Source organism: Apodemus sylvaticus, chromosome 1, assembly GCF_947179515.1.
Source record: "Apodemus sylvaticus chromosome 1, mApoSyl1.1, whole genome shotgun sequence".
Taxonomy (NCBI): domain Eukaryota; kingdom Metazoa; phylum Chordata; class Mammalia; order Rodentia; family Muridae; genus Apodemus; species Apodemus sylvaticus.
In genome coordinates, this window is record NC_067472.1 from 209,130,083 (window position 1) to 209,154,774 (window position 24,692).

Consider the following 24,692-nt stretch of genomic DNA (forward strand, 5'->3'; position numbering starts at 1 on the left):
ATAGTAAAAGAAAATTAGCAAAACCAAATTGTGGGTACCAGATGTGAACGTTTTTTAACACCATTACTTGGGTGGCAGAAGTGAGTGGGCCACTGCGTGTTCTAGACCAGCCTGGTCTACAGAGGGCATTCCAGGCCAGGTGGGACTATACAGTGAGACACTGTCTAGGAAAGAAAGAAAGAAGGAAAGAAAGAAAGAGAAAGGAAGAAAAGAAAATTAAGAAAGGGGAAGGCAAGGAAAGGCAGCGCAGGACAGAGAAGGAAACCGTGTGTGAGGAGCACAGAGAAAGAAACGGCTCCCTGGTTAACCGAGCTGCTGAGAAAAATGGCTCCCGGTTAACCGAGCTGCTGAGAAAAACGGCTCCCCGGTTAACCGAGCTGCTGAGAAAAACAGCTCTCCGGTTAACTGAGCTGCTGTCCCAGCAGAGAACCTTGGTTTCGTTCCCAGCATCCACATGGAGGTTCAGGAATCTGGGACTCCAGTTCGAGAGACTCTGATGGCCACTGTAATCTGAAAGAGGACCAGATATACATGTGGTGCACACACATGCATATAGACACCTACACAAACCCACAAACTTAAGCAAATCTTTATAATACATGAAGATAATACCAAATTAAAACTACAATTACATGTTACCACACAGCTACTAAAATGATTCAAATGAACACCACGTGGCTTACAGAGTGTCAGGGAGGATGTGAGGAACCGGTAGCTGATATGTTGCAGGAGGAAATCTGAAACACACAGTCACTTAGAACAGAATTTGGTAACTTCTTAAAAGTTGGGCTGGAGAGAGGGCTCAGAGCATAAGTCTGCATGCTGCCCTTGTGGAGGACCCGGGATCATTGCCAGCACACAGGCTGGCCACACCCATCTGTAACTCCTGTTCCAGGAACCCAAGGCCTTGTTCCGAGTCTTCATACCCACCAGGCCTGTATTCAGTGTATATACATATATGCAGACAAAATACACCCGAGAAAACAATAAATATTTAAAACAGATGGGTTATATGCCCACAAGAGAGTATAAGGTCTCCAACAAAATCAGTGACACTTAGGAACCCAGGAGTCATGAAGACTGCAGTAAATGATCATTTGTCCCAGGGACTGCAATATTCAGTGAGGTTTTCCTCCACAAAGGACAACCAATAAACAAACAACAACAAACATGTCTTATTTAAAACAGGTCACTGTCTCCCTCCCCCACTCAAACACGGAGACTGTCTCCACTGCACACCGGTGCAGTCAAGAACACAGCTTCCTCTTGCCAAGTTCCCAGAAAGCATTAACTTCTTAGGAATAAGAAGATGGCAATAATTCCCATCTTGCCTCTGTTTTCTTCTTTGCTGAGTAACTTTCAACGACTGGCCCCCTCACAAAGGCCACTCTCAGAACTTCTCTGTTCAAAGTCCCGTTCGCTCCTACGGCTCAACAAGCTGGTCTACGGCTGGGGCTTTCTCTGTTCCCTGCGTTCACAAACCTATCTGGGTGGTGCCCGTGTGGCTACTAAGAGCAGTCTTTGCTGTAAGGCTTCCCCAGCATCAGTGGGTTCACGATGCGTCCCTGCACTCTGACCTGGTCTCCAGTTGAACAGGATGAATTGGGGGTGAAGGCTCCCCACATCTGAAGCACTCTTGACCCTGTTCCACAAACGTCCTCTTGTGTAGACAGGGTAGATCATGGAACTATTTCCCATGTTCACTGCCCTCGATACTTTTTTCAGTGTGAATCTTACGGTGTCTAGAAAGTCCTGTCTTGTAGCAAAACACTTTCCCACATTCCTTGCACTCATGATGCTTCGAGGCGGTGTGAAATCTCTGATGTTTGACCAGGACGTACCTCATGGTAAAGAATCTCCCGCACACATTACACTTAAAGGGTTTCCCCCTGCTATGAATTTTTTTGTGTTTCTCGAGGTGTGAGTTTTTTTTGAAGCACTTCCTGCACTGACTGCACTGGAAAGGCCTCTCTCCGGTGTGCGCCCGGGAGTGGTACCTGAGGCTGGATTTCTCCTTAAATAATCTTCCGCACTCGCCGCACTTGTGAGGCTTTTCTCCAGTATGAACCAGATAATGGTGCATGAGGCTGGACCTGTTCATGTACGATTCCCCACACTGGTTGCATTTATAAGGTTTCTCTCCAGTATGAAATCTTTGATGTCCAACGAGGGAGCGACTGTGTTTGAAATCTTTGCCACATTCGCTGCATCTGAAGGGCTTTTCTCCAGTGTGAACTTTCGAGTGTTGATTCAGATCGGCCTTTTGGATGAAGGACCTGTCGCATTCGCTACACTTAAAAGGCTTTTCTCCAGTGTGTATCCTCCGGTGTCGAATAAGCAGCGACTTGCAGCTGAAGGATTTGCCACAGTCGCAGCACTTGCAGTTCCCCTTCTCACTGTGAGTGCCCTTTTGTCGCTTGGTGCTCCTGGGGTGCTCCCCATCACTGTGAGTCAGACGGTGCCCATGAAGCCCCGAGACAGGGCGCTGGTCCGTTGCATTGTCCGTGGGTTGTAAAGTTTTCTCTGATGGGTCACTTCTGTTTGTCTTCATAACTGCAATTGTGCCCTCTGCTCTTCCTAAGGGTTTCTCAGCACCGCTCAGTTGCTGCCGTCGGGGCGTGGTCATGTTAAGCCTTCCATCTGTCGTCGAGAGAGTCTGCTCACAAGGTATCTTTGCAGGCTCCACTCCTTAGCAGCAACACAGAGAAACAGTGAGAAAGGACATACAGACTTGGAAGTGGTAACAAAGACAAGTAATCAATGCCCGAGATTTCTCACTGAACCGTCAAGATGGGAAGGGCCTTCTCCAGGATGAAGCTGGAAGAAAGCCCTATCCCAGAAAACGTGTCCAGCAACAACACAGGAATGGCGAGCACACAGGAGGAGCGCCGGGGACCTGAACCTCCTTCCTCAGAGCCTCAAATGGACACTGTCCTGATTGGGCTGGGTTTTTTGGTTTGTTTGTTTTTTTTGTTTTCTCCTCTACTTGACACACATTAGGGTCATCTGAGAGTAGAGAACTTCAATTGAAAAAAAAATGCATCCATAAAATAATCGAGGGCCATTTTCTTATCAATGATTGATGTGGGTGGGCCCACACCATTTCTGGCAGTGCCGCTCCTGGCCAGGGTGACCCTGGCTGACCGTGCCACGAGGGGCAAGCAAGTGAGCGGTGTTCCTCCGTGGCCTCTGCTTCAGTGCATGACTTCACTTTCTGCCTGGAATTCTTCTTTTTCTTTTAAGTCTTTTTAAAAAGATTTATTTATTTATTTATCTATCTATGTTTATTCATTTATTTTTAATTTATTTTTTATTGAATATATTCTTCATTTACATTTCATATGCTAAAACCTTTCCAGATTTCCCCATCTCCGAAAACCCCCAACCCCTCCTCCCACCCCCTGCCTTCAAGTATATGCCCCACTACCTGACCCACTCCCAACCCCCCCCCCCACTCGATTTTCCTTTGTTGGGGCCTCTACTGAGCCTTCACAGGACCAAGGACCTCTCCTCCCACTGATGCCTGACAAGGCGTTCCTCTGCCACACTTTTGCCTTGAACCATGTGTACCCCTTGGTTGATGGTTTAGTCCCTGGGAGTCCTGGGGCGTCTGCGTGGAAAACATCGTAGTTCTTCCCATGGGGCTGTAAACCCTTCTAACTCCTCCACTGGGGACCCCAAACTCAGTACAGTGGTTGGCTGCTAGCATCCCTTTCCCCTTCTAAGTTGCCTCTGTCATGATTTATCATAGCAGTAAAAACTCAACGAGAGAGAGATGTTCAACACAGTGCAGAAGGGCGTGTCTAAGCCCATTCAATACAATACCTGAAGAACAGTCTTCAAGGACTGCTCAGGGCACTTGTACACACTAACAACATAATTAAGGGAAACCTGTGTTTTACAGTGCCCCAGGGGAGCAGGCAAAACACACAAGGCTCATAGGTGACAGCCCTGGGTCAGGGATGACAGCAATGACTTGTAGACAACTGGACAGCCAGCCAGATGGACTCTGCCATGAAGCTTAGCCCTGGCACCAAAACATCAACACCAATAGAAAGAGAGTTCTTATGAACCCGTCTAGAGTGTAGACATCAGCGGCTCCACACTCCAAAGGCCTGTGCACTTACTTGGAGTCAAAAATCTCAGGGCAGGGATGAAGTGACCTCCTGAAGACCCCAGCTGGGTGATGTCAGTCCCAGAAGACACGAGTCCTAAAGGAAAACACAGGACAGGGGAATGTCCCATAGGAAGACAGAGTGACGGAGCTCATGCAATCCTCAGGAAAGAAAAGTAACAACGAAGACCCCTGGTGGTGCCTGAATGGAAATGGCCCCATAGGCTCTTAGGGAGTGGTGTTACTGGAGGGGCAGTCCTGTTGGAATAGGTGTAGACTAGCAGGAGTAAGTGTGTCACAGGCTCTTAGGGAGTGGTATTACTGGGGGGGCGGTCCTGTTGGAATAGGTGTAGACTAGCAGGAGTAAGTGTGTCACAGGGGTGGGTTTTGAGGTCTCAGAGGCTCAAGTCAGGACCAGAGTCTCAGTCTCTTCCTGCTGCTTTCAGATTCAGATGTAGAACCCTCAGCTGCTTCTCCAGCATCATCTCTGCCTGCATGCTGTCATGCTTCCCACGGTGCTGACAATGGACTCAACCTCTGAACTTGAGAGGCCCCTAATGAAATGTTTTCTTTTATAAGAGTTGCCATGGCCTCAGCGTCTCTTCACAGCAATAGAAACTCTTAAGATACCCCTAGAGAGGTCTTGTAAAAAAAAAAATCCACCAAGCTGGGCGGTGGTGGCACACACCTTTAATCCCAGCACTTGGGAGGCAGAGGCAGGCAGATTTCTGAGTTCGAGGCCAGCCTGGTGTACAAAGTGAGTTACAGGACAGCCAGGGCTACACAGAGAAACCCTGTCTTGGAAAAAAATAGAAAAAAAACCCCAAGTAGTATCCATATCAGTGCCACAGTTTGAGCCAAGTCTCCTACAGGACGAGAGGAGTACCTGGGTCATAGGCATGACAGAGAGTTTACAGTGTCTCCAGCCATGGAGAAGCCATCAGTGTGAAGCCTATTAAACTACAATAAGATTCTTTGTGTCAGGAGGCTTCCTGTGTGTCTTTGCTATATAAGAGAGAGAAGATGGCAGTGTTTCATGGCCAGGTCTCTGGCCTGTACTTCTCACTCCATGACAGGGAGGGAAGAACCAATGCCCATGGACCAGTTTGGGAAGGAGGCATCTCTCTACAGAGACAAGGCAAGCCCATCCAGACAGGACGCTCTTACAGAATGGATGTGGGGAGGGGGCTTACCTGATGAGGACATGAGAACAAAGACCTCCATCATCACCTGGTGGTACAGACGCCTCTGAGAGGCATCAAGCAGTCTCCATTCCTCCCTCAAGAAGTAGACAGCCACATCACTGAAGGCCACACCACCCTGCCACAACAGAGAACGTGAGTAAATAGGAAGTTTCCTTGCCTTGGACAGCGACATCCCAGAGACAGCCACTCCACTAGATTCCCCCTTCAGAGGGCACCAGACTCCTCATTCACTGACACCCAGTCTCTACTCCAGGTTTCAGTGACCACTGTTTTCAGCACAGCCACGGACAGGTGGACAAACCAAGGAAATTCACCCAGTCTGACATTTGATATGGAAAGTTCCACCTTTCTGCCAGAGGATTTATACAGGCTTCTTCACACCATGCCCACCAGGCACGTCCAGATGTGAGGCAGTTGTGCGCTATACCTCTGGCACAGCTTGGACAGAAGCACAGCTGTGTATAATTTCTGTCACCTTGCATATCACCCTTCATAACATCCTTCACCTTCATTTTAGTATTCATTTAGTATGCACTTTAGTATTCAAGCCTGAGGCTCCTCATCTGCTGTGCCCCTCCCAACTGCTGCCTTCCACCACACCAGCAGACCTTAGGTTCACCTGAGGACGTCTGAGCACTCTTATCCTATCTCACTTCCAGGCATTTTCTAATAGTCATCACTGGAAGCTCAATGCCTCTGAATCTTAAGGACGTGTATAAATGGGACCTGTCAATATAATTCCAGCTCTGGACTCAGAGACCTTATATTCTATAATTATCTTTTATGAAAATCAGAGGGAAAGACAGGAGAATAATGTCAAGCAAAGAGTCCCAGAGCATTGTAGTCCCAGACATCACTTGTGTGGGGATTGAGAAAAGCGAGATCTGCGGCACGTCCATCACGTCTCCACAGTCAGTAGATGCTTTTGCACTTACTGAAACCTGTAAATAAAAAGGGCTATGAATACAAAGCCTCCCGTGGCCCTGAGCAGGTGGGTCTTACACTCACAGAGCTTCCCAGGCTCACTAGTGGGCATGTATGAGCACTCTATGCCATCTGCAAACTCCAGCTAACATCCCAGCCCGCACTGCACTCCAGGACTGGGAATGGGGGCGCGATCACGTGGTACACACCCGTGTCTGGGCGTCCTGCCCAGCTTCTGCAGTCTGATTCTGCTGGGTTGTTGGGTCCATGGACAGGGGTAGTCTTCTCACGCCTGCAACCAATCACAAGAGGTCCTTGCAGACTTTAAATTGGTCAGCTAGAGGACAAAGCCTCGCTCCTCTCGAGCCTTCTAGTCTTGGACAGCGAGCTGTAAAACCAGTTTTCCTCTTTCCTGATGCAAGCATCCAGAAAGATAATCATCTGCATGCAACCCTTAAGTCCCATCACCCCCCAGTCCCTTCCTTTCCCTCTCCCTTCCCTTTTTATTTCTCCTTCTGGCAAAGCCCAGGGAAGAGCCAGTTTCCATTGGTTAAGTCCTTCTGCGCTGTCCCTTCTGGGTAATGTAGTTCAGACAGCTTGCAGCCTGGAGACCTGGACACTGCTGCAGATGTGTAAGCAGAAGAAGTAATATGCACGGATATAAAGGCAACTCCTGCAGACACTCCCAGTGTTTCAGTTCCCTGACCATCAAGGACACAGTAACGTGGTCTGTCCCAGGTATGCCTTAGCACATTCCCTTTGGCAGGAGGAAGCTCAGCTTAAAGCCAATGGTGACAATATCATATCTGATGTGTAAAGATGTGAAAACAGGCCGAATTGTGAAATCAGGTCTTCTCAATTCTAAGATGCATTATCCATTCACCTTCACTTGTATTCCTGTCTTTTTTCATGGGTCTTGAAGGTGTCCATTATGGGTGGGCAGCACACACACACACACACACACACACACACACATACACACACACACATACACACACACACATACACACACACACACTGATAGACAGGCAGACAGACAGACACACACAGACAGACACACACAGACAGACAGAAAGACACACACACACACAGACGGGCACACACAAACAGGCACACACAGAGGAATGCACACACACAGGCATGTACACACATGCACACACACACAGACAGGCACACACACACACACATGCACACACACAGGCACACACACACACAGATAGACAGGCAGACAGACAGACACACACAGACAGACACACATAGACAGACACACACAGACAGACAGAAAGAAACACACACACAGACGGGCACACACAGACAGGCACACACACACACATGCACACACACACAGGCACACACACACAGATAGACAGGCAGACAGACAGACAGACACAGACAGACACAAATAGACAGACACACACAGACAGACAGAAAGACACACACACACAGACGGGCACACACAAACAGGCACATACACAGAGGAATGCACACACACAGGCATGTACACACACGCACACACACACACACACACACACACACACACACAGTCCCCTGCATTCGTCTCTCTTTCATATTCCTACAGGATGTTGTGGGTACTGTGGATAGAAGAGATGTCCATCCTTCATCATGTGCTGTTCTGCTGCCTCTGACTCTCTTCTCAGTACAGAGTAACAGACAACCCTCACCGTTTGAGGAGACTCCAGAAAACAAGAGGTAATGAACTATTTCTGCTTTTCTGGAACACTCTGGAACTGGATGGTGCACGTTGATTCTGGAAAAGGTGGGAGCCGGTATTGCTACCGACCATGTGATATGCTAGCCCTGGCATTTTTGTCCTTTCAGCAATGGCCGTCATTTTGTACCCAGCCCTCTTCTGTTAGGCCACAGTGTGCCATGAGGAAGCGGTGGTGATGAGCTGTGACTGGCACAGGACAGCATCAGGACAATGAGTGTGAAGCCTCCTGCTTCCTAACTCAAGCGCAGGAGATAAATCTTTGTTGTTGGTTTTTTAAAAACAAAATCTCAACTGTCCATTTTGAAGATTCAGGAGTCAGATGCTCAGGTAAAACCATGGCAGTTCAGGGAGGCAGAGAAAGCACCAGCCAACCACCGTTCTCAGCCCACATCCTCAGCCCACATCCCCGATGGAGTCTCCTCTCTTACACCATCTCCATAACAACCACCTTTAAAACGAAAGTCCTTTCCTTGCATTTCCTGTGTGTCTCTATGCATTCTCCTGACTCCCTCCTACTCTGTGTGTTTTTCTTAATCATCCTATAATCCCTTCCCGTCAGCTGGCTGCTTGCTACAGCTCTTGACCAATGGTTGACATTCTGCGCTCCTGTTTACAGTATTTAAGCAGAAAGCTTGTGGATTACAAGTGTGTGCTAAGGCTGGGCCACACCACAACTGAAAACAGTTTTTTTCAAGTAAATAACACAATCTCGGGGGTTCATAATGTGATCAATTATCCTGCAACAAGTCATAAAGCTGTAATGGTACAGGTCTTTAATTCCATCACTCAGGGGAGGCAGAGGCAAGCAGATCTCTATGAGTTTGAGGACAGCCTAGTTCCAGACCAGCCAGGAATATATAGAAAGACCTTGTCTCAAAAATCTAAAATAATTAAAATAAAATACTAATGACAACAATAATAATAATAACAAAAATAATAATAATATCGGGGGGGGGTAGCAGCTAATGTCTTTAACCCCAGCACTCAGGAGGCAGAGGCAGGAATATCTTCAAGTTCGAGGCCAAGATGGTCTACAAGCGGGTTACAGGACAGGCAGAGCTAGAGAGAGAAACCCTGTCATGAAAACCAATAACAATAACAACAACAACAACAACAATAATAATAATATATTAATAACAATAGCTAAATCATTATCTTGAAACATACTAGAAAAGCAGATTCTGGAATATTCTGATCTGAGCCATAAAGTGTTGCCTAAACCTTTATGGGAGAATCTGATACACATATTATAAAATATGGCTGTAGCAAAATGTATAGAGTATAGTAAAATCATCAGGAAATTCAGAATCTGAGGATAAGAGGATTGCTGGAGAAGGCAGATACAGCCAGGAGCACAGGGAACACAGGAGTGGCAGAGCAGCTGGAACAGGGTTCGGTCGGGCTCCCCCCTACACCCAGGACCTGGGCAGTGCCACAACAGTCTGTGCCAGGGTAGAGCCAATCACCTAGGGCTGCTGAGACAGGCTTGCAGGCCTACAGGAAGGACAAGTGCCAGCCAGAGACAGCAGGACCAGCTAACACTGGTGATAAGCAGATGGCGAAAGGCAAATGTAGGAATGTTACCAACAGTTACCAACAGAAATCAAGGCAACATGGCACCATTCGAACCTAGTTCTCCCACAACAGCAAGTCCTGGATACCCCAACACACCACAAAAGCAAGATTGGGATTTAAAAATCACAGCTCATGATGCTGATAGAGGGTTTCAAGAAGGACATAAATAATTCCCTTAAAGAAATACAGGAGAACACAAGTAAACAGAGAGAAGCCCTTAAAGAATTACAGAAACCACAACCAAACAGGTGAAGGAACTGAACAAAACCATCTAGGATCTAAAAACAGAGGTAGAAACAATAAAGAAATCACAAAGGGAAACAAATCTGGAAATTGAAAACCTAGAAAAAAAGTTGGGAGTCATGGATCCAAGCATCAACAACAGAATGAATACAAGAGACAGAAGAGAGAATCTTAGGTGCAGAAGATACTATAGAAAGCATTGAAACAACAGTCAAAGAAAATGCAAAGTACAAAAGCTCCTGGCCCTAAACATCCAGGAAATCCAGGACACAATGAGAAGACCAAACCTAAGGATTATAGGTATAGAAGAGAGTGAAGATTTCCAACTTAAAGGGCCAGTAAATGTCTTCAACAAAATTATAGAAGAAAACTTCCCTAAAGAAAGAAATCTAAGGAAAGAGATAGCCATGAACATACAAGAAGCCTACAGAACTCCAAATAGATTGGACCAGAAAAGAAATCCCTCCCGGTCACATAATAATTAAAACACCAAAGGTACTAAACAAAGAAAGAATATTAAAAGAAGTAAGGGAAAAAGATCAACTAACGTATAAAAGTAGTCCTATCAGAGTTACACTGGACTTCTCCCCAGAGACTGCGAAAGCCAGAATAGCCTCGGCAGATGTCATACAGACCCAAAGGGAACACAAATGCCAACCCAGACTGCTATATCCAGCAAATCTCTCAATTACCATAGATGGAGAAACCAAGGTATTTCATGACAAAAACAAATTTACAGCATATTTCTACGAATTCAGGCCTTCAAAGGATAATGAATGGAAAACACCAACAAAATGAGGGAAACTATACACTAGAAAAAGCAAGAAATTAATCTTCTTTTAACAAATCAAAAAGAAGAGAGCCACTGAAACAAAAGTTCACCTCTAATAACAAAACTAACAGGAAGCAACAATCACTTCTCCTTAATATTTCTTAATATCAATGGACTTAATTCTCCAATAAAAAGCCATAGACTAAGATACTGGATACGTAAACAGGACCCCACATTTTGCTGCATACAGGAAACTCACCTCAGGCTCAAAGACAGATACAACCTCCGGGTAAAAGGCTGGAAAACAATTTTCCAAGCAAATGGCTCAAAGAAACAAGCGGATGTAGCCATTCTAATGTTGAATAAAATCGGCTTTCAACCTAAAATAATCAAAAAAGATAAGGAAGGACACTTCATAGTCATCAAAGGAAAAATCCACCAAGATGAACTCCCAAATATGAACATATATGTTCCAAATACAAGGGCATCCACATTCATAAAAGAAACTTTACTAAAGCTCAAAGCACACATTGCACCCCACACAATAATAGTGAGAGACTTCAACACCCCACTCTAAACACTGGACAAATCATGGAAACAGAAGCTAAACAGAGAAACTAACAGAAGTTATTAACCAAATGGATTTAGCAGGTATCAATAGAACGTTTTATCCTAAAACAAAAGAATGCACCTTCTTCTCAGAACCTCATGGTACCTTCTCCAAAATTGACTATATACTCGGTCACAAAACAGACATCAGCAGATATAAGAAGATTGAAATTATTCCATGAACCCTATCAGATCACCACGGACTAAGGCTGGTCTTCAATAACAACAAAAACAACAGAAAGCACACATACACATTGTAACTGAACAACATTCTACTCAATGAGAACTTGATCAATGAAGAAATAAAGATACACATTAAAGACCTTTTAGAAATTAATGCAGGCACAACATACCCAAACTTATGCACAATGAAACAGTACTAAGAGAAAAACTCATAGCTCTGAGTGCTTCCAAATGAAACTGGAAAGAGCATACACTAACAGCTTCACAGCACAGCTGAAGGCCCTAGAACAAAATAAAGCAAATACATCCAAGAGGAGTAGACTGCAGGGACTAATCAAACTCAGGGCTGAAATCAACCAAGTAGAAACAAAAAGTATACAAAGAATCAACAAATCCAGGAGCTGGTTCTTAAACAAACAAACAAACAAACAAACAAACAAACCTGACAGGATAGACAGTATCCAAGTCATCAAAATCAGAAATGAAAAGGGAGGCATACAACAAGAGATACTGAGGAAATCCAAAAAAAATCATCAGATCCTACTATAAAAGCCTATACTCAACAAAAGTGGAAAATCTAGATGAAATGCACAATTTTCTAGATAGACATCAGGTACCAAAGTTAAATCAGGATCAGATAAATGATCTAAACAATCCCATAACCCCTAAAGAAATAGAAGCAGTCATTAGTAGTCTCCCAACAAAAAATGCCCAGACTAGATAGGTTTAATGCAGAGTTCTATCAGACCTTTAAAGAAGACCTAATACCAATACTCTCCAAACTATTCCACAAAATAGAAACAGATGGAACACTACCCAATTCATGTTATGAAGCCACAATTACTCTGATACCTAAACCACACAAAGACCCAACAAAGAAAGAGAACTTTAGACCCACTGCCCTTATGATAATTGATGGAAAAATATTCAATAAAATTCTTGCCAACCGAATCCAAGAACACATCAAAATGATCATCCACCATGATCAAGTAGGCTTCATCCCAGGGATGCAGGAATGGTTCAATATACGGAAATCCATCAATGTAATCCACTACATAAACAAACTCAGAGAAAAAAAAAACCACATGATCATTTTATTAGATGCTGAGAAAGCATTTGACAAAATCCAACATGTTTTCACGATAAAAGTCTTGGAAAGAACAGGAATTCAAGGCCCATACCTAAACATACTAATAGCAATGTACAGCAAACCAGTAGCCAACATCAAACTAAATGGAGAGAAAAAGTTGAAGCAATCCCACTGAAATCATGGACTAGAGAAGCCTGCCCACTCTTTCCCTACCTGTTCAATATAGTACTTGAAGTTCTAGCTAGAGCAATTAGACACCAAAGGAGGTCAAAAGGATTCAAATTGGAAAGGAAGAAGTCAAAGTATCACTATTTGCAGATGATATGATAGTATACTTAAGCGACCTAAAAAATTACACCAGAGAACTCCTAAACCTGATAAACAACTTCAGCAAAGTGGCTGGATAGAAAATTAACTCAAACAAATCAGTAGCTTTCCTATACCCAAAGCATAAAGAGGTTGAGAAAAGAAATTAGGGAAATGATACCCTTCACAATAGTCACAAATAATATAAATACCTTGGTGTGACTCTAAGCAAGCAAGTGAAAGATCTGTATGACAAGAACTTCAAGTCTCTGAAGAAAGAAGTTGAAGAACTCAGAAGATTCTCTCTTGCTCATGGATTGGCAGGGCTAATATAGCAAAAATGGCCATCTTGCCTCAAGCACTCTACAGATTCAATGCAATCCCCATCAAAATTCCAACTCAATTATTCACAGAGAGAGGACCCAAGGAGCTGAAGAGGTTTGCAGCTTTGCAGGAGGAACAATAATATGTACCAACCATTACTCCCAGAACTCGCAGGGACTAAACCACTAACCAAAGAGTATACATGGAGGGACCCATGGCTCCAGCTGCATATGTAGCAGAGGATGACCATTTCAGACATCAATGAGCGGAGAGGCCATTGTTCCTGTGAATGCTCGATTCTACAGAATAGGGGAATGCAAGTCAGGACATTGGGAGAGGGAGGTGCTATAGGATAGGGGCTTTCAGAGGGGTAACTAGGAAAGAGGATGACATTTGAAATGTAAATAAAGCAAATACTTAAAAAAAAGAGGATATTGCCTAAGGAGATAGACCTAGATAGGATGGTAATCTATAAAGACATCATCCTACTGACTATAAAATGTTAAGTGAATCTATTTCTAGGGAGCCTTTCAGGGATTTGAGGGAGCACAGGAGAACCTAAGGAGCTGCTCTACCTCAAGCAGATGAACCTGAAGACTGTCTGCTACCTTCAAAAATCAATGTACTGGGAGTCGAAGAGCGCAGAGGTTAAACACACTTGTTGATTCTACAGAGGGCCCCAGTTTGATTCTCAGCACTCACCAAGCAGTTCACAACTGTCTGTAACTTCGTTGGGGGCGGGGGGGGGGAATTCAAGGAATTCAATGCCCTCTTCTGTCTGACCTCTGAGGGCACCCAAGAACCAGACATGGTCCACGTGTACAATACAAATGTGCAGGTAAAACATTTAGACACATGAAATGATCAATAAATCTAAAAAAAAAAATCAATACAGCGCACAAACTTCTCAGGAACATTTTATTGAAAATGCAAACACATTAAAATATAGAAATGGATTGTGAAGAGGGTCTTGCTGTTGCTACCAGATTAAACAAACAGGTTACACAAACAGACTAAAACAGATTATGCCTGTGCAGAAGTGTAAGAAAGTCACTGGAGTGGAGATAACACACTACTGTCTTCTCTTCATCATTTTCTTTATACAAAATAGAAAGCTGAAGGAGATTGAAACCCCAGAGGAAGAGCAGCAGTATCAACTTACCAGTACCCCTGGCAACTCCCGGAGACTAAGCCAAATACCAAAGAACATATATAGGCTGGTGTGAGTCCCTGGCACATTTGCAGCAGAGGAAGGCCTTGTCCTGCCTCAGTGGGTGATACGTTGCACAATCCTGTAGAAACTTGATGTCCTAGGGAAGGGGGGGGTGTGCTGATGGGTGTGAGGTAGGGTGGGTTAAGGGTTTGGGGGAGCACCTTCTCAAAAGCAAAGAGAAGGGGGGGTATGGTGAAGAATTTGGGAAGAGTGACCATACAATGTTTGGTATGTAAATATATAACATTATTTTTAAAAACAATTATTTTATTTGTAAATGATCCTTTTTCTGTATCTTCAAAATTATGAGTATTTTATTTCACATATTTTGCAAAAGTACATGATGCAGCTCATTATTGTGAACTGCATTTTTATTACAGTCATTGCTGATTGCTTCTTGTTTTATTTATTGGTTATTGAAGTTTCCAAAGCCCTGAATCTGCTCTTCCTATATCGTATGTCTTTTACTTTTAGATTATCAAATATTAATTGGAAAATTCTTTTTAAATCTGATCTAGCAGTGCTGGGGATATGCCTCAGTCAGGAAAGTTCTGTTCACACAGTGTAAGCCCTGAGTCTGGATCTACAGCACCCATGTAAAGAGAAGACTACTCACTGTAGCATGCATGTGAAGCTATGCATTTTCATATTAAACATTATTTTTCAGTCTGTGAGATGACAGACCTGATACCTCCCTTGAACAAAGAGATGAAGACTTTATAATCCCTCATTCTCTACTAGAAATGTCAAGGATTTGGCGTGGTTCAACACCAGCCTTAGTATTCCTGTTTCATCTAGACGGACAAGCATGTCTGGTTATTACATGACTTACACAAAGTCTTACCCATAACAGCTAAATTCTGGCTAATATCTTGCTAATATCAAGTCACCACAGCCTGGAACTATAACATTGTTTCTTTCTTACTTCTATCGCAAGGGAATTATGGGACATTTTATTTCTTTTCTTATCTTTTCTTAATTCCCTTTTTTATTCAATATATTCTTTATTTATATTCCAAATGATTTCCCCTTTCCTAGATCCTCCCCTCCCCGAAAGTCCCATAAGCCCTCTTCCCTCCCCCTGTTCCCCAATCCACCCCTTCCCACTTCCCTATTTTGGTATTCCCCTACACTGCTGCACTGAGCCTTTCCAGGACCAGGGACCACTCCTTCCTTCTTGGGCATCATTTGATATGTGAATTCTTTCTTGGGTACTGGGCTTCTGGGCTAATATCCGCTTCTCAGTGAGTGCATACCATGTGTGTTCTTTTGTGATTGGGTTGCCTCACACAGGATGACACTTTCTAGTTCCATCCATTTGCATAAGAATTTCATGAATACCTTTTTTAATTGAACATATTCTTCATTTATATTTCATGTGCTAAAACCTTTCCAGGTTTCACCCCTCCCCGAAAACCCCCAACCCCTCCTTCCACCCCCTGCCTCCAAATATATGCCCCTCCACCTGACCCACTCCCACCTCCCCCCCCTCGATTTCCCTTTTTTTTTTTTTTTTGACTTTGGTTTTTTCGAGACAGGGTTTCTCTGTATAGCCCTGGCTGTCCTGGAGCTCACTCTGTAGACCAGGCTGGCCTCGAACTCAGAAAATCCGCCTGCCTCTGCCTCCCAAGTGCTGGGATTACAGGCGTGCGCCACCACCGCCTGGCCTCAATTTCCCTTTGTTGGGGCCTCTACTGAGCCTTCACAGGACCAAGGACCTTTCCTCCCACTGATGCCTGACAAGGCATTCCTCTGCCACATTTTTGGCTGGAACCATGTGTACCCCTTGGTTGATGGTTTAGTCCCTGGGAGTCCTGGGGCGTCTGGGTGGCCAACATCTTGTTCTTCCCATAGGGTTGTAAACCCCTTCAGCTCCTCCAGTCTGCCCTCCAACTCCTCCATTGGGAACCCCATGCCCAGTCCAATGGTTGGCTGCTAGCACCTGCCTCTGTATGTGTAAGGTTCTGGCAGGGCCCCTCCGGAGACAACCATGACATGCTCCTTTTGGTATGCACTTTTTGTCGTCCATAGCAGTGTTGGGGTTTGGTGACTGTTTATAAGATGAATCCCCAGGTAGGGCAGTGTCTGGGTGGCCTTTACTTCAATCTCTGCTCCATACTTTGTCTCCATAATTGCCCACATGAGTATTTTGTTCCCTTTCTCAGAGGACCACCCACTTCAGTCCTCTTTCTTCTTGAGCTTCCTGTGGTCTGTGAATTGTAGCTTGTTTATTTTGAGCTTTTGGGCTAACATCCACTTATTAGTGAGTGCATACCATGTGTGTTCTATTGTGACTGGGTTACCTCTCTCAGGATGACACTTTCTAGTTCCATTCATTTGCACAAGATTTTCATGAATTCATTGTTTTTAACAGCTGAATAGAACTCCATTGTGTAAATATACCACAATTTCTGTATCCATTCCTCTGTTGAGGGACATCTGGGTTCTTTCCAGCTTCTGGCTATTATAAATAAGGCTGCTATGAACATAGTGGAGCATGTGTCCTTATTACATGTTGGAGCATTTTCTGGGTATATACCCAGGAGTGGTAGAGCTGGGCCCTATGTTTAATTTTCTGAGGAACTACCAAACTGATTTCCCTGCCTTGAATTATTCTTACTGATAGACTTCTATCAGGAAATAAAAGATGAAATAAACCATTTCCCCTTCTAAGTTGCCTCTGTCATGATTTATCATAGCAGTAAAAACTCAAAGAGAGAGAGATGTTCAACACAGTGCAGAAGGGCGTGTCTAAGCCCATTCAATACAATACCTGAAGAGCCTGTCTTTAAGGACTGCTCAGGGCACTTGTACACACTAACAACATAATTAAGGGAAACCTGTGTTTTACAGTGCCCCAGGGGAGCAGGCAAAACACACAAGGCTCATAGGTGACAGCCCTGGGTCAGGGATGACAGCAATGACTTGTAGACAACTGGACAGACAGCCAGATGGACTCTGCCATGAAGCTTAGCCCTGGCACCAAAACATCAACACCAATAGAAAGAGAGTTCTTATGAACCCGTCTAGAGTGTAGACATCAGCGGCTCCACACTCCAAAGGCCTGTGCACTTACTTGGAGTCAAAAATCTCAGGGCAGGGATGAAGTGATCTCCTGAAGACCCCAGCTGAGTGATGTCAGTCCCAGAAGACACGAGTCCTAAAGGAAAACACAGGACAGGGGAATGTCCCATAGGAAGACAGAATGACGGAGCTCATGCAATCCACAGGAAAGAAAAGTAACAACGAAGACCCCTGGTGGTGCCTGAATGAAAATGGCCCCATAGGCTCTTAGAGAGTGGTATTACTGGAGGGGCGGTCCTGTTGGAATAGGTGTAGACTAGCAGGAGTAAGTGTGTCACAGGCTCTTAGGGAGTGGTATTACTGGAGGGGCGGTCCTGTTGGAATAGGTGTAGACTAGCAGGAGTAAGTGTGTCATAGGCTCTTAGGGAGTGGTATTACTGGAGGGGCAGTCCTGTTGGAATAGGTGTAGACTAGCAGGAGTAAGTGTGTCATAGGCTCTTAGGGAGTGGTATTACTGGGGGAGGGGGGGTGGTCCTGTTGGAATAGGTGTAGACTAGCAGGAGTAAGTGTGTCACAGGGGTGGGTTTTGAGATCTCAGAGGCTCAAGTCAGGCCCAGAGTCTCAGTCTCTTCCTGCTGCTTTCAGATTCAGATGTAGAACCCTCAGCTGCTTCTCCAGCATCATCTCTGCCTGCATGCTGTCGTGCTTCCCACGGTGCTGACAATGGACTCAACCTCTGAACTTGAGTGGCCCCTAATGAAATGTTTTCTTTTATGAGAGTTGCCATGGCAACAGTGTCTCTTCACAGCAATAGAAACTCTTAAGATACCCCTAGAGAGGTCTTGTAAAAAAAAAAAAACCCACCAAGCCGGGCAGTGGTGGCACACACCTTTAATCCCAGCACTTGGGAGGCAGAGGCAGGCAGATTTCTGAGTTCGAGGCCAGCCTGGTTTACAAAGTGAGTTCCAGGACAGCCAGAGGTACACAGAGAAACCCTGTCTTGGAAAAAAATAGAAAAAAACCCCCCAAGTAGTATCCATATCAGTGCCACAGTTTGAGCCAAGTCTCCTACAGGACGAGAGGAGTACCTGGGTCATAGGCATGACAGAGAGTTTACAGTGTCTCCAGCCATGGAGAAGCCATCAGTGTGAAGCCTATTAAACTACAATAAGATTCTTTGTTTCAGGAGGCTCCCTGTGTGTCTTTGCTATATACGAGAGAGAAGATGGCAGTGTTTCATGGCCAGGTCTCTGGCCTGTACTTCCCACTCCATGACAGGGAGGGAAGAACCAATGCCCATGGACCAGATTTGGGAAGGAGGCATCTCTCTACAGAGACAAGGCAAGCCCATCCAGACAGGATGCTCTTACAGAATGGATGTGGGGAGGGGGCCTTACCTGATGAGGACATGAGAACAAAGACCTCCATCATCACCTGGTGGTACAGACGCCTCTGAGAGGCATCAAGCAGTCTCCATTCCTCCCTCAAGAAGTAGACAGCCACATCACTGAAGGCCACACCACCCTGCCACAACAGAGAACGTGAGTAAATAGGAAGTTTCCTTGCCTTGGACAGCGACATCCCAGAGACAGCCACTCCACTAGATTCCCTCTTCAGAGGGCACCAGACTCCTCATTCACTGACACCCAGTCTCTACTCAAGGTTTCAGTGACCACTGTTTTCAGCACAGCCACGGACAGGTGGACAAACCAAGGAAATTCACCCAGTCTGACATTTGATATGGAAAGTTCCACCTTTCTGCCAGAGGATTTATACAGGCTTCTTCACACCATGCCCACCAGGCACGTCCAGATGTGAGGCAGTTGTGCGCTCTACCTCTGGCACAGCTTGGACAGAAGCACAGCTGTGTATAATTTCTGTCACCTTGCATATCACCCTTCATAACATCCTTCACCTTCATTTTAGTATTCATTTAGTATGCACTTTAGTATTCAAGCCTGAGGCTCCTCATCTGCTGTGCCCCTCCCAACTGCTGCCTTCCACCACACCAGCAGACCTTAGGTTCACCTGAGGACGTCTGAGCACTCTTATCCTATCTCACTTCCAGGCATTTTCTGATAGTCATCACTGGAACCTCAATGCCTCTGAATCTTAAGGACGTGGCTCCGTGTAAATGGGACCTGTCAATATAATTCCAGCTCTGGACTCAGAGACCTTATATTCTATAATTATCTTTTATGAAAATCAGAGGGAAAGACAGGAGAATAATGTCAAGCAAAGAGTCCCAGAGCATTGTAGTCCCAGACATCACTTGTGTGGGGATTGAGAAAAGCGAGTTCTGCGGCATGTCCATCACCTCTCCAAAAGTAAGATGCTTTTGCACTTACTGAAACCTGTAAATAAAAAGGGCTATGAATACAAAGCCTCCCGTGGCCCTGAGCAGGTCTTGCACTAGTGCTCACTAGTGGGCATGAATGAGCACTCTATGCCATCTGCAAACTCCAGCTAACATCCCAGCCTGCACTGCACTCTAGGACTGGGGATGGGGGCGCGATCACGTGGTACACACCTGTGTCTGGGCGTCCTGCCCAGCTTCTGCAGTCTGATTCTGCTGGGTTGTTGGGTCCATGGACAGGGGTAGTCTTCTCACGCCTGCAACCAATCACAAGAGGTCCTTGTAGACTTCAAATCGGTCTGCCGGAGGACAAAGCCTCGCTCCTCTCGAGCCTTCAAGTCTTGGACAGCGAGCTGTAAAACCAGTTTTCCTCTGATCTTAAGCAAGCATCCAGGAAGATAATCATCTGCATGCAACCCTTAAGTCCCATCACCCCCCAGTCCCTTCCTTTCTCTCTCCCTTCCCCTTTTATTTCTCCTTCTGTTAAAGCCCAGGGAAGCGCCAGTTTCCATTGGTTAAGCCCTTCTGCGCTGTCCCTTCTGGGTAATGTAGTTCAGACAGCTTGCACCCTGGAGACCTGGATGCTGCTGCAGAAGTGTAAGCAGAAGACATAATATGCACGGATTTAAAGGCACTCCTGCAGACACTGTCTGGGTTCGAGGCCAGCCTGGTATACAGAGTGAGTTCCAGGACTGCCAGGCCTATACAGAGAAACCCTGTCTCAAAACAAAACAAAACAAAGCAAAACAAACAAACAAAAAAACCCAAACCAAACCAAACAAAATCTCAATTGTCCATTTTGAAGATTCAGGAGTCAGATGCTCAGGTAAAACCATGGCAGTTCAGGGAGGCAGAGAAAGCACCAGCCAACCACCGTTTTCAGCCCACATCCTGATGGAGCCTCCTCTCTTACACCATCTCCATAACAACCACCTTTAAAACCTTAAAAAAAAAAAGTCCTTTCCTTGCATTTCAGGTGTCTCTCTATGCATTCTCCTGACTCCCTCCTACTCTGTGTGTTTTTCTTAATCATTCTATAATCCCTTCCCGTCAGCTGGCTGCTTGCTCCACCTCTTGACCTATGGTTGACATTATGTGCTCCTGTTTACAGTATTTAAGCAGAAAGCTCTTGATTACAAGTGTGTGCTAAGGCTGAGCCACACCACAACTGAAAACAGTTTTTTTTCAAGTAAATAACACAATCTCGGGGGTTCATAATGTGATTAATTATCCTGCAACAAGTCATAAAGCTGTAATGGTACAGGTGTTTAATTCCAGCACTCAGGGGAGGCAGAGGCAAGTAGATCTCTATGAGTTTGAGGACAGCCTAGTTCCAGAGCAGCCAGGAATATATAGAAAGACCTTGTCTCAAAAAATCCAAAATAATTAAAATAAAATAATAATGACAACAATAACAATAATAATAATAATAATAATAATAATATCTGGGTGGTGGGAGCTAATGTCTTTAACCCCAGCACTCAGGAGGCAGAGGCAGGAATATCTTCAAGTTCGAGGCCAAGATGGTCTACAAGAGGGTTACAGGACAGGCAGACCTAGAGAGAGAAACCCTGTCATGAAAACCAATAACAACAACAACAACAACAACAACACCAACAATATATTAATAATAATAGCTAAATCATTATCTTGAAACATCCTAGAAAAGTAGATTCTGGAATATTCTGATCTGAGCCACAAAGTGGAGGTAACCACTGTTGCCTGAACCTTTATGCAAGAATCTGGTACACATACTACAAAATATGGCTGTAGCAAAATTTATAGAATATCCTAAAATCTTCAGGACATTCATTGTCTGAGGATTATGCTGGAGCAGGCAGATACAGCCAGGAGCACAGGGAACACAGGAGTGGCAGAGCAACTGGGACAGGGTCCATTCGGGGCCCCCTCTGCACCCAGGAGCTGGGCAGCGCTACAGCACTCTGTGCCAGGGGAGAGCTGGTCACCCAGGGGTGCTGAGACAGGCTTGCAGGCACACAGGAGGGCAAGTGCCAGCCAGAGACAGCAGGACCAGCTAACACTGGAGATAACCAGGCGAAAGGCAAAGGTAGAAGGGTTACCAAGAGAAATCAAGGCAACATGGCACCATCCGAGCCCAATTCTCCCACATCAGCAAGTCCTGGATAGCCCAACACACAACAAAAGCAAGATTTGGATTTAAAATCACAGTTCCTGATGATGGTGGAGGGTTTCAAGAAAGACATAAATAATTCCCTTAAAGAAATACAGGAGAGCACAAGTAAACAGGGAGAAGCCCTTGAAGAACTACAGGAAACCACAACAAAACATTTGAAGGAAGTGAACAAAATCATCTAGGATCTAAAAATGGAGGTAGAAACAATAAAGAAATCACAAAGGGAAACAACTCTGGACATAGGAAACCTAGGAAAGCAGTCAGGAGTCATGGATCCAAGCATCAACACAGAAAACAAAAGATAGATGAGAATCTCAGATGCAGAAGATACCATAGACAGCATTGATACAACAGTCAAAGAAAATACAAAATGCAAAAAGCTCCTGATCCAAAGCACCCAGAAAATCCAGGACAAAATGAGAGGACTAAACCTAAGGATTATAGGTATAGAAGAGAGTGAAGTTTTCCAACTTAAAGGGCCAGTAAATGTCTTCAACAAAATTATAGATGAAAAATTCCCTAACCTAAAGAAAGAGATGCCCATGAACATACGAGAAGCCTACAGAACTCCAAATAGATTTGACCAGAAAAGAAATTCCTCCTGGTCACATAATAATCAAAACACCAAATGCACTAAACAAAGAAAGAGTATTAAAAGAAGGGGAAAAGGTCAAGTAACTTATAAAGGTAGACCTATCAGAATTACACCAGACTTCTCGACAGAGATTATGAAAGCCAGAAGATCCTTAGCAGGTGTCCTACAGACCCTAAGGGAACACAAATGTCAGCCTAGGCTACTCTACCCAGCAAATCTCTCAATCCGCATAGATGAGGAAACCAAGACATTCCATGTCAAAAACAAATTTAAACAATATCTTTCCACAAATCCAAAGGATAATGAATGGAAAACATCAACAAAAGGAGGGAAACTACACACTAGAAAAAGCAAGAAATTTATCTTCTTTTAACAAACCAAGAAGAGAAACACACAAACATGACTCCACCTCTAAAAACAAAAATAACAGGAAGCAACAATCACTTCTCCTTAATATCTCTTAATATCAATGGACTAAATTCTGGGGAAAAAACACATAGACTAATAGAGTGGATATACAAGCAGGACACAACATTTTGCTGCATACAGGAAACTCACCTCAAGCTCAAAGACAGATACAACCTCAGAGTAAAAGGTTAGAAAACAATTTTCCAAGCAAATGGCCCCAAGAAACAAGCTGATGTAGCCATTCTAATGTCAAAATCGACTTTCAACCTAAAATAATCAAAAAAGATAAGGAAGAACACTTCATAGTCATCAAAGGAAAAATCCACCAAGATGAACTCCCAAATATGAACATATATGTTCCAAATACAAGGGCATCCACATTCATGAAAGAAACTTTACTAAAGCTCAAAGCACATATTGCACATATGGTGTGAGGTGAAATCTCAGGGTCGTTTTGATTTGCATTTCCCTAATGATGTCCCTCAGTGGAGGAATGGATACAGAAAATGTGGTATATTTACACAATGGAATACTACTCAGCAATTAAAAACAACGAATTCATGAAATTTGTAGGCAAATGGTTGGAACTGGAAATTATCATCCTAAGTGAGGTAACCCAATCACAAAAGAATACACATGGAATGCAATCTCTGATAAGTGAATATTAACTAGCCCAGAAGCTCTGAATACCCAAGGTACAATTAGCATATCAAATGACTCCCATAAAGAAGTAAGGGGAGGGCCCTGATCCTGGAAAGGCCTGATCCAGCATTGTAGGGGAATATAAGGACAGAGAAAAAGGAGGGAGGGGATTGGAGAATGGATGCAGAGAAGGCTTATGGGACACATGGGGAGGGGGATGTCCCGACCTGCAGGACAGTCAGCAGGGTCTCGGAACCACCTAGGGGAAGGCGAGAGACAAGACAGACACAAAAGAACCGGACAGCAAGACATTCCAATCAAGCTGTCAATCTTTAATTTTCACACAAGGTATTATAAAGGCAAGCAAGCAGATATGGGGAGGGGTGAAGGGGGGAAGTCATTGTATTCGGGAAACAATCTCAGGGGGCTAGCATCGTATCTCAGGAAAAGTTTCTTAGAATTGTCTCTCAGGGTCTCAGCTAAGATTTGGCAGGTACAGTAGGAACTTGGAATCATATTTCGATCATGGGGAGGTGAAGTGGAAAGGAGTTGCTATGGTAACCTAACCACAGGTGAGCTTCATTTGTTCGAGCCCACTCGGGTGAGCTCTGTAAGTACTGACCATCTAGCTTACTTGGCTAATCTTTAAACTAGTACATTTCCTTCTAAAAGCAGCCTAGAGAAAGCCAGCTGGAAGTGGCTGAGAGGAGGGGGTTTCTGTGAACTCTGTGAGAATGGCTCCTGGCAGGGGGTAACTGGGAAAGGGGAAAGCATTTGGAATGTAAACAAAGAATTTAGAAAAAAAAAAAAGACTAAGACACCATGTTCTTGTTTTTCTCAAAATTAGCTTGAAGCTCCAAATACCAAGATAATTAAAACTATGTAAGAGATCTGTGTTCAAATGAATGTAGCACTTGTGATATCTCTTATCACAATTTCAGGTTGGCCTCTCCTGGGTGGAATCATTATAGACCATTTTCAGTAGTACTTGGGGACTTGCACAGTGTATAGCCTCCTCTGCAGACACGCTCCTGTTCACATACAGATGTTGTCAATGAACTTGTAGGAAAAATGGCAATCAGTTCCCACTGCAGAAGTGAGACTGTTTGATTACAAGACTGTATTACACGCTCCATTCCATATCTGCCAAGAGCAAAATAGGATGTAGTGGTTGGATAACAAGGTATTTAGTAGGTGTGGCAGTGTGATATATGTTACTCTG

At 44.4% G+C, this 24,692-nt stretch overlaps 1 protein-coding gene across 4 annotated transcripts; it reads right to left on the reverse strand.

Annotated features, from left to right (window-relative positions):
* Nucleotides 1-631: 631 nt before the first annotated feature.
* LOC127676337 (zinc finger protein 773-like) lies at nucleotides 632-20,092 on the reverse strand. Of its 4 annotated transcripts, XM_052172270.1 has the most exons (7): nucleotides 19,845-20,092; nucleotides 18,712-18,838; nucleotides 17,367-17,450; nucleotides 6,453-6,535; nucleotides 5,308-5,434; nucleotides 4,128-4,211; nucleotides 632-2,688 (listed from the first exon to the last, which is right to left on the reverse strand). In XM_052172270.1, the coding sequence occupies exons 1-7, from the start codon at nucleotides 19,902-19,904 to the stop codon at nucleotides 1,688-1,690; spliced, it is 1,566 nt and encodes a 521-aa protein (XP_052028230.1). In that variant the 5' UTR covers nucleotides 19,905-20,092; the 3' UTR covers nucleotides 632-1,687. The 4 variants fall into 4 exon arrangements, with proteins under 4 accessions (XP_052028230.1, XP_052028231.1, XP_052028232.1 ...); XM_052172271.1 differs by lacking the exons at nucleotides 6,453-6,535; nucleotides 17,367-17,450; nucleotides 18,712-18,838; XM_052172272.1 differs by lacking the exons at nucleotides 5,308-5,434; nucleotides 6,453-6,535; nucleotides 17,367-17,450.
* Between the last annotated feature and the right edge of the window lie 4,600 nt (nucleotides 20,093-24,692).

What these genes read in the sequence shown, in the direction of transcription:
- LOC127676337 (XM_052172270.1), bottom strand. Translation starts at nt 19,904, where the DNA reads ATGGACCCAACAACCCAGCAGAATCAGACTGCAGAAGCTGGGCAGGAC. An exon ending in GGCAGGACGCCCAGACACGG is followed by an intron (nt 5,435 to 6,452) that starts GTGTGTACCACG and finishes CTGTTGTGGCAG; the next exon opens with GGTGGTGTGGCCTTCAGTGA. An exon ending in TGTTCTCATGTCCTCATCAG is followed by an intron (nt 4,212 to 5,307) that starts GTAAGCCCCCTC and finishes GTTTTCCTTTAG; the next exon opens with GACTCGTGTCTTCTGGGACT.